Source organism: Oratosquilla oratoria, chromosome 19, assembly GCF_046742065.1.
Source record: "Oratosquilla oratoria isolate Oo_2021 chromosome 19, ASM4674206v1, whole genome shotgun sequence".
NCBI lineage: Eukaryota > Metazoa > Arthropoda > Malacostraca > Stomatopoda > Squillidae > Oratosquilla > Oratosquilla oratoria.
In genome coordinates, this window is record NC_134795.1 from 18,867,251 (window position 1) to 18,877,578 (window position 10,328).

General features: G+C 41.1%; 2 protein-coding genes across 2 annotated transcripts; both read right to left on the minus strand.

Annotated features, from left to right (window-relative positions):
* Positions 1–1,193: 1,193 nt before the first annotated feature.
* On the minus strand, positions 1,194–2,638 carry LOC143035507 (uncharacterized). The gene is made up of 5 exons (XM_076202373.1): positions 2,499–2,638; positions 1,897–2,412; positions 1,635–1,796; positions 1,423–1,554; positions 1,194–1,347 (listed from the first exon to the last, which is right to left on the minus strand). Exons 1-5 carry the CDS (start codon positions 2,505–2,507, stop codon positions 1,216–1,218), a joined length of 951 nt encoding a protein of 316 aa, XP_076058488.1. The 5' UTR covers positions 2,508–2,638; the 3' UTR covers positions 1,194–1,215.
* A 3,053-nt stretch (positions 2,639–5,691) lies between these two features.
* Positions 5,692–10,328, minus strand: LOC143035508 (uncharacterized). The gene is made up of 2 exons (XM_076202374.1): positions 10,107–10,328; positions 5,692–6,928 (listed from the first exon to the last, which is right to left on the minus strand). The coding sequence occupies exons 1-2, from the start codon at positions 10,124–10,126 to the stop codon at positions 6,292–6,294; spliced, it is 657 nt and encodes a 218-aa protein (XP_076058489.1). The 5' UTR covers positions 10,127–10,328; the 3' UTR covers positions 5,692–6,291.

The following is a 10,328-nucleotide window of genomic DNA, read 5'->3' on the forward strand; positions in this document are numbered from 1 at the left end:
GTCAACTAGGCGTTGTTAGGATTGTATGTAATCTACCATTTGGGCCTGGAAGATTGGGAGACCTAAGGAGGCTTGCATATGGTTTACTTAGTATGCTTGGTTAGTGCTGGGATGGGGTAAATTTTAGCTTTCACGCTGAATGTGGGGCTGTGGGAAATGTGGGCAGGAGAGATCCAGGGTTGACACTGGAAATGGTTTGGAATTTCTGGGGTGGGGGTTTATTGGCGCTATCCCTGTAAGTTTATATCTAGCTTCTCTTTAGCCTTTTTGCAGTGGAAGGGTCGTAAGTCTTATTGGACAAGGGGACGGGACGCATGCGTTTATTGACGAGACTATGATGAAGGCGAGTACACGGGTTTTTGGGTAGGATGACAGGCCGTTAGGGTGAATGGCACGATGTTCCGTAGGTTTAGTGGGTTGTATTTGCGGAGCTTTGTGGTTGGTCCGGGTTGCAGTTTCATTGTCGAGGTATGTAGTGGGTTTGCATTTCTTTTTTACCGTGAGCGGGCTCAGCCGAGGGGGGGGGGGGAGGGGGTCGTCCGACCCGTTTGTGCTTATGGGAGACAGGGTTGTAATTTTTGGGACCGAGGAATTCCGAATACTGCACAAGAGCCCAGGTATACTCTAACCTGGGAGACGTTGCATTGCTTGTCATTTGCGCGTTTTCAGCATGTGTACGAAGTCTTCGTACAAAAGTACGTGCAGACGTAGGTCGTTTTCTAAACCTTATCGATGTAGAGGTTTGGTACCTCTATTGTTCCGTATTACCTAGTTGAGAAGACTAAATGAATGCGATGCCTACCATCACGCTGGTAGTAGTTTAAGAGTATTTCACAGTTTGCAGGTTAGTATTGCAGACCTTCGAGTTGCAAGGTTAGCAAGCCTTGCTTAGAGAGTTTAGGGGTTTGGTCTAAGGGTCTTCGAGTCTTCGAGTCTTGACCAAGGACTCTTGGGTCCAGAATTTCAGTCTTAGTGAGGGGGAATCTCAGTAAGGGACTAGTTTTTCGGGTGGGGGGGCATTGCCATCGTTAGCCTGTTTTGCGTTACAAGTGGAATCCCACTAAGGTACTAGTTAGGAGGGCCGTGTATTGTCAGACTGCGTTACGATTGGGTCGTAACTTAACCTGGTTCGTTGTGGAAAGTCATTAGGGTATCACGTTAGCTCGTGTGGGGGCGAGCAGAGCAAACTAGACTAGAAATTAAATGAAATTTTATTTAATGTTGATTGCGTACAGTGGGGTAGACAATTGTGGTGTACAGTGTAGTGACCAGTACAGAAGTGGAAGTTACTGTTTCCGTAGGAGGCAGTTGAAGAGTTACCGTGACGTAAGTATGGTCCCTTTTGGTCTGAAAAAAAGGAGAGCATTAGGGTTTTGAAGTAGATTACAATTAATCTATTCTAAGCAAAGAAAATTTGCTTACAACGTGAGTGGTGAGGATGTGGGTAATCGAGTAGAGGAATGTTCGAGTATTCGTTACTGTACTTAGGACCGGGGTTTCTGCTAGGACGGTGAAGTCTCGAGGTTCAGTTGATGTTAATGTCGTTGTATCTACCTGTAGAGAAGATACGAAGTTTTAGTCGTACGGAAAAAAGTCGTAGTTTTAGTTTGATATCGGGGACTAGAAAGACTTACACGTGTTAGGGATCGGTTGACAACTATTGTTCTGGTGTCCGGTTTAGAAGCTTTGTACTCGCGGGAGGGTAGTAGTTGAACTAGAGTAGTTGTTCGAGTTGCGTGGATAGGAGTTATGAAGTCCGAAGTTACGGCAACAGTCAGCGTAACCGTGGAGATCACCTGGAAGGTAGAAAGTTAACGAGGCTGTGGGGGAGGAGGAGGGGGGAGTCGAGATGGGCACATGAAATTATTCATGCATTACTTGATAGGGTAATCTTGCCTGTGTGGTGACCCTAGATATAGTGTAAGGTAATCTAGGAATGTGTACTTCCCGACTTGGGAAAGTTTGAGTCGGGCCTTCAGGAGATCCGACGATTGGCTCTTGGGAGGTCGTTAGGGGTCCTTGGGTAGATACCCTAATAGGGTTGACACCTGGGCGAACTAGACCCTGCAAGACTTGCAAGCCTAGTCCCTGGTCCGGCGAACCTCCGGAAGGTTGGGGGGAGCCTTGTTCCTGGAAGACCTGCAGGTCCAGTCGTTGGGGGGAGCCTTGTTCCTGGAAGACCTGCAGGTCCAGTCGTTGGGCTGGCGATCCTCCTGCACCTTGGGAAACACCGTGGCCGCCCGAGGTCTGGAATACCAGGTCACCAGGTAGCTTAAAGTCATGAACGAAGTTGCCGCCTCCGAGCACGACGTTGGACCCGAGACCATGGGTACCGACTAATTGTGGGCGCAGATGACCATACAACTGTGCTGCATTAGCTTCGCTGACGAGGGCGAGTACGGTAAGAAGGCACTGTAAAGAGAGAGGAAACGTACAGAAGTACAATACACCTCAAAGCTGCTCCATTTGTATCGTCCATCACGTACAAGTTCCCTTACCCGGTACATCTTGTTGTTGCTGTTGTTCTCCACTGCACTCGCCAACTTGTCCTGGGTTCTTTTTATAGGCTGCACATTGCCACAAACCGCTGGACGCAAAGATTAAAGCAGACTATTTGCCGAAGGAAAGTAGGTGTCACCCATTCGTTCATCTTCACCAAATGAAAGCAATATCGCCTTTATAACATATGTTTTTCAATTATCATTTTACAGTCATAGACGATTTTGTTTATTTAAACTATAATTTTGTTTCCCCAGTTTTTTTTCTGCATGTCATTATCATAGACCGTAGGGTTGTTGTCATTGTTGTGGTCTAATTTACCTTTGTTTCTAATTTGTACCAGTTGGATTTTAGTCGATGTGCTTTGCCGTTGAAATCCGTTGCAACTGATACGCAGTCGTTACAACAGGATTTGTGGGCTGTGATTAGTTGATTTTTGTCGTTTTACTTTCACCAAGCTTGTCTGATATAACCAATCAGTTCTGTTTTGAACGGGTATTTTACCAGAACGATTGTTTTAATGTTCAGGTAATGTTTATTTCAACAAAAGTGTTGTTACATATAATTTAGAAAAGGTTGGTACTGACGTTTGTATTGTTTACACATGCGGAATGAATTATTGGTGCATTGTGGGAATCAATATATTGGGCAACTTTTTACCCTTCTAAAATCATAAGATTCATCCAGGCCGAAAGAATTAAGGGACCAATGTCCCCCACTGGACGAAGAATTTCCAATTTACGGGGGTGGACACAAAACCACTGATCATATTTATAGTTTCCGAAATATTTCCTTTTGATTCCTGGTTTAATCACATTCAGGAGTGATACTACTGTCCACATAATGAGATAAAAACAAAATAATCAAAGCTCGTTATCGAGGAACAGGATCACATTAGAAAGGGGTAACTTTGGAATATATTAGATAAGAAACTCCTTGCGAAAGAAAACCCATTATGATGTATTTTTTTAAAGAAATGCAACTATGAACGTAAAAAATATACTAAATAACAAGGAGAGATATAGAACTAAGTGCTATCCAACAAAACATAAAGAGATAAGACATTTCGGTCCTTAACGAGACTGTATGCACTTAGACATTTTACGCAAGACAGGCAAAACAAAGTAACCAATTTATAAACCGTAATCTATGTAGTTTAGGTGTGTATTCAGCTAAATCATGATGCAGCATTATGGTTATGTATTAAAATCAGAAGCATTATTAATGCTTCTGATTTTAATACATTCTACCGGCTCCGCTAGAATTCTATCCCGCTTATTGACTTCTATACTATCACATCCGTTTCAATGGCCTATTTTTATAAGATTTCATGGATTCGAATATCATGAAGAAACTTCGCCGGTAGTATTTTAAGATTCCTTGTCAATGCTTCAAAAATGTGTCTAGCATTTGTATAGGTTGAATGTTTTATAGTACGCCATTTAGTTTCTCAATAAATGAAGTAATAGTAAATTAACATTTGGAGATTTGAAAAAAAAAAAACACGAACATTTGTAATCGAAGTCGTTTTTACTCGACCTTATTGCTTGGAATAAGCTGTCGTATGTTACGTTTCCTTTCTTTGTCAGGCGGGCCTTTTGGGGGCATATGTACTATCTTGTTTCACAATTTATAGTCATGTTTCATAATCTTCAATTCTAGATCATAGGTTTTCTCAACGTATATTTCACGCGAGATGACAGAAGCTTCTGCGTACTCCGGGAACCCAGTGCAGTAAATGTTCATTGAATATCTATTTTTATGATAGTAAGATAACCTCATTACTGTTGAGAGTGCCAGATAGCAAACATCAATATATATATATATATATATATATATATATATATATATATATATATATATATATATATATATATATATATATATATATATAACCCACAATTCTCTTTAATTCTAATCCATCCACATTGAGGAACTCGAACGGAGGCATACACGCAGAAATTGATACGTAGTCTAGCGAAGGACTCGAACCAAAGCTAACATGTAACAAATGACTATTGACTAAACCAATTGAGCTATCAATAGAGTATTCAAGTCAAGCGCATTTTTTTATATTTGTATGCTCGAGTTACATACATATACACGAATTGTTGCGTTCAACCCACCATGACAGTACAATTGGTAGTATGTAAACGCTTGACCACGTATCAATTTCTGCGCGCATGCCTCCGTTCGAGTTCTTCGACGTTGATGGCATGAAATTAAAGTGAATTGTGGGTGATAAATGTAAATCTGTTCACTGGGACCCATTCAGTGTTGTACATATATATATATATATAAATATATATATATATATATATATATATATACACATATATATATACATATATATATATACATATATTATATATATATATATATATATATACGTACACACACTCACACACACACACACACACACACACACACACACAAATGTATATATATATATATATATATATATATATATATATATATATATATATATTGATGGCGCAGTCTGTCACTATCACTTGTCACGTGCTAGCGCAGGTTCGAATCCTTGGCTGCACATCACTTCAAGTTCTGCATGTATGATTCCTCGATTTTCTCGAAGTTGATGGCTTAGAATTATCATTATATATAGACATAGGGTGGGGAATGTTTTATCTTCTCTTGCTGTGAGGTTTCTTTCAGCTGAAGAAAGCCTTTTGGCTACCACGTAAGTTAATTAAGTAGCCTGGCGACAAACACAGTGAAAGCAAAAGTGTCACCAGACACGATAGGGGCTAGATTACTGGTTTTCAACGTTTTTCAGTACATTCCCCGCTTCACGAATTCTTAACATTCGTGTGGCTTCCCATTAATTTTTCTCACAAATCCTACCCCATCACAATATATATATACATATATATATATAAATATATATATATATATATATATATATATATATACATATATATATATATATATATATATATATATATACGTATATATATACATATACATATATAAGAATAATAATAAGGATAATAAATTGTTCATGAAGAGAAATCCTTTGCTTTATTATAAAGTTGACAATCATAATTATATTATATTTGACAGATACTTGTGATATGTTTAACTTACATAACATAATGTAAAAATATATAATTTGTAGCTGCAGGCCATGGCCCCCCCCTCCACCCCACCCCCACCCCTAAATTGTTGTCGTGGTTTCCTTTGGGACCCCCGTGGCCCCAATTTTGAGAATCACTGGGTTACATTTTAAAAAGGACCAAAGGGAATGAACGTTATCACCTTTGGTGCCAACCTTCCACTCTTTATGCTCATTATTGGTGTCGCCAAGTGATTTTATTCACCCGACAGAAGCCGTTGAAGGACTGTTCTGGTATGACAGGTTGAAAGGAAGACAGGACTAGTTGTCACACTTGAATATTTTGTTTAATTACACGTTGTGCTTTGGCGGAGGGAAGGAGCCGGGGGAGGTAAGAGTAAGCTTTAATGCCCTCATACGTGTTTGATAACAAGGCGACTGCATAGAACGGAACTGGGGAGGGGGTTATCCCCCAACCTATCCTCCCCCCAAGAGTGGAAACATACTTTAAACCCCTTCCCCCCTCCCATTTTAGAATGGGGAGAGACACAAAGTCTCCATATACAATAAATACACAATAAATATGATAAAAAATCGGACGGAAGCACGGGCATCATCCCTTGAGGTGCGGTCCACGTATTCTTCTTCCTTCGGCGGTCGTCATCGTCGTTGTCGCTCCAGCGGTGGCCACCGGCCGCGCCCTCCGAGGGGCCCTGCTACTCCTCCACCTCCTGCACCTGCACCTCCACCTCCTGCACCTGCACCTCCACCTCCTGCACCTGCACCTCCACCTCCTGCACCTGCACCTCCACCGTCTGGGCGTGGAGAGGAACTCCATTGCGGAACACCCGGCAGTGGTACAGGCCCTCCTGGTCCCGCTTAGCCTCCGGGAATAACAGATAGCCGTGGGGCATCTGGAACTTGTTGCCCAGGACGAAGGGCCTGGAAGGATCCTCCTTCGCCGACCAGGGGAGGAGGAGCTCTTCCTGGGTCGGGCACTCGTCGCAGCTCCTCGTGGTCTTCTCCCAGACCACCTCGTAGTCGAAGCTCGGGCTGAATCGATCCACGGTGGCACTGCAGAAGAGGAAGGCAGCGGACCGGTTCTGGAGGACGACCCGCGTCCCGTTGACGATGGTCGCCTGGACGGAGCTGGCCCCTCCTCCTCCTCCTCCCAAGGGCCAGCACCCGCACGGGGAGATCGCGCAGGATACCAGGAAGAGCAGGGACGCCGCTGCTGGGACCGTTCTTCCTGCCCAGGAGGTCTTCGTGCCCTCGGGGTTGAGTCGTTCCGTCCCTGGACGAGTGGCAAGCCCTCGCAGGTCTCTGGGCCGAGTTTGAACCCGGAAGCTGATCCTAAAACGAGACAGAGATAGATAGATAGAGAGAGACCTGGAGGCACGGGCATTCACTTACAGTCATGACAATGGGAGAGAAAAGAGTGATATAGTCACAACAGTGAAAATGAGTTTGGATTCAACCATCCGTGAATGTAGTGAAGGAGAATTTCAGTTTCGAGAAGAAAAGAGAAAGCGGAAAATACTTCCAAGGTAGATAAACAAAACAAGACCAAAGAATATAGACAAGTAGGCTAGATCACCAATTGAGAAGGAAGACAACAACGAAAACGTTACCGTAGCAAATAATCGAAAAAAAAAAGAAACGACCTATTCAGTGAACGGAAAAAGAAACGACTAAATTTTCGCAACGCACTGGGAATGATTGTTCACGTGAATTAGTCTCCACAAATCCCTACAGGGAAACGTTGCTCTATATGGTGCGCCAGGAACATTAAAGATAATATTAAAGTTGTGTCTAAATGTGGTGGTAGCGAGTTCAAAGTAACATTCGAACTCGTGTCTTGAACGACCACAAGTTAACTTAAAAACGGATACTATGGAGAAAGAAAAACAAACGGCTTTGTTTGTAACAGGGAAACAGTCATCATAGCAAATTAAAATACAGAGTAAAAGAGACCGTGCCATTTAGAAACAAGCAATTTAAGCCAATAACCAGTACAAATGACCTTATCAATAAATGTAAGGAATGTAGACTGAGTCTCAAGTAATAATTTACTTGGGATTACTAAAAAAATATATAAAAAGAAGGGAATCACAGGGAGAAATAGAAAGTATATTTTAAAAGAAGAACAAAATGAACTCATAGAAAAAATAATGGTATAGGAGGTATAGAAAATTAAAAGTCTAAGATGGAAATAAACTTTACGAAGACTTGCTACTTAATAATGATGCACTAAGAAATATACAGAAGGTTCCAGTAACAGGCCAGGAACGAATTTTGGACAGAGTTATTGAAGGAAACCCAATGAAAATGGAGGAAAAATATTTTAAATTGTTTAAATCAATAAACGCTAACAACCCAACGCAATCGGTGGAAAGACCGTTAAAATTGTGTTATTTGAATAGACACGCCACTGCAAATTGCTTAGTTTACTTCTAATTTCAAAATGAAGGCGAGCTATAAGTACTGGATAAATTTACAAAAGAGATGTAGAGGTACAGCTGAATCATTGAGTTATGTCTGGGACACTCTTAACAAAATCGTCGTCCTGGATTCAGTAAAAATAACGACTTAATGAGAACATGGGTTTTACGAGTTTTTCTCAAAATGTCAGAGAATGTTTGAACAATACAAGGTTTGAGGGGAAAAAACGGAGTATAATGAGAGTAGATTACAGGGTGAAATGACATTTGTGCCATTTTCAAAGGAAGGGCCATTCAATAAAGATATACAGAGCTAAGTGACGATGATTTAGGACATTGTAAACTGTCTCATATTTATGAGTGAAACTCGCGTATTAGATTTAATTAACATATACAAAAAGTCAGTCTATGATATCAATGGCAAATGCCACTATTTGTATTATATGATACAATGCGATGTAGTCTAACAAAATACAACAGTAATATTTAACACCATAAACACATGACAATATTTTATTTAGCTGTCGCAAAGCGAATTTATTCAGCTGTGGGAAAAATCCCTCTTAGCAATGAAGATGTTAGCTCTATATCATGAATCCAAAATTGCATAACAGAGGCATACATAGCCTACATAGATTTTTATGATAATATGCTTTGTACTTTGTAAGTACATGTTGTACCTTTAACGAAAAACTGTCTTCTTTCTCTTTTTCTTTCTTCTTTTATTCACTTTTTTCTTTATTGGTTCATATTATTAAGATAACGCAAAATAGTCAAGGAAAGCGAGGGAATATATTAACACCCCTATGGATCAGATTAACGTAGGATTTTTTTTTTTTAATTATTAATATAATTTCTCCAACAATGGGGGAGCTTACGCCCATAACGTAACGTTGCGTCACTGGTAGGGTGATCCAAACGTTTGTGCGTAATGCAGAAGCCTGACGTCAGAAACATGTGCCGGATATGTGCAGAACATACGGGAGCATGAGCGTGTGAACGAAGCCAGTGGCTGATGTCTGTATATCTCCAGATGTTGTGTAATTGCGAGGGTGGATTGATTTCATGATGTGTGTGTGTGATTGACCTTGGTCTTTGGATCACGTGTTGGACTCGTGATCGACTGCTATTTCCCTCCCGGAAGAGAGCTCAGTGCTCGTATGACCGATCTATGGGTAATGCTATGACCTTACACGCACACACACACCCAGCTCCCCGCCCACGAGAGTTGGAGCAACGACCCGAAGCGCAACGATTCTGATATAATTACAGCCCTGGGCAGGATTCGAACCAGGTACCGCCGGTACCACCATACTGACAGTCTGGGACTCTACCAACCGCGCCACCGAGTCGTGTGTGTGTGTGTGTGTGTGTGTGTGTGTGTGTGTGTGTGTGTGTGTGTGTGTGTGTGTGTGTGTGTGTGTGTGTGTGTGTGTGTGTGTGTGTGTGTGTGTGTGTGTGTGTGTGTGTGTGTGTGTAATTCACCACTGTCCCGGTCCACATACTGGACTCGTGATCGACAGTTATTACCCTTCTGAATGAGAGTTCAGAGCTCATGATACAAAAAACCAATCTCTCATATTACATGTCTCGATCTATAGGTAATGCTGCGACCTCATATATTTCTTGATTTTAGCTGTTAATACTAAATTTGACAGAAACGCATATTTCCATTTGAACTGATAGACGACAAACCTATTCTTAAGACGCTAGGTCATGTATTCGCTACTGAAACGCTTGATGCGAGCGGTAATGTTGAACATGTTTAACTTTATCGCAGTGTCAAACAGACATTGCGAATTTATTATTTTAATCGTTAATGGTTCAAGATGCTTGTCCAGAGCAAATAAAAGCAGCGTCGTGTTAAGAACGCTTTATATTTTTGTTCAAATAGTAGGGAATATTAGGGAATATGGAACTATAGGCCTCTGATAGAAACGTGATCTGAAGTGCAGCAAATGTACTATAGTACCATGCAGTACAATCCAGTCAAACAAAATACCACAATGATATCAGTTGTACTGAGCAGGTTTTCCTATTCTATTGAGTTACATTACATAGAATAGGATGAATATTTAATTTCTACTTACTGTTGCATAGAGCGGGTCATGTTGATGACGTCAAGTCGCTTCGAGTTTTCTTAGGCTCAAACTTCAAACGGAAGATCCAGTACAGGCAAATATCATGAAAACCTCTTATCAAATTCTGTCTACTACTTTCTTCCACGTCGAGTTGATACAGTGCAGACAAGTATTAAAATATTTCTTATCAAATTCTGTCTACTTTCTTCCACGTCCAGTTGATACACTTGA

Excerpts from the sequence above, each read along its gene's own strand:
- LOC143035507 (XM_076202373.1), bottom strand. Across the intron at positions 1,797-1,896 it reads TATCTAGGGTCACCACACAG|GTGATCTCCACGGTTACGCT; the intron begins GCAAGATTACCC and ends TCTACCTTCCAG. Across the intron at positions 1,555-1,634 it reads TCAACCGATCCCTAACACGT|GTAGATACAACGACATTAAC; the intron begins GTAAGTCTTTCT and ends TCTTCTCTACAG.
- LOC143035508 (XM_076202374.1), bottom strand. The coding sequence starts at position 10,126 with ATGACCCGCTCTATGCAACA. Across the intron at positions 6,929-10,106 it reads ATGACCCGCTCTATGCAACA|GATCAGCTTCCGGGTTCAAA; the intron begins GTAAGTAGAAAT and ends GTCTCGTTTTAG.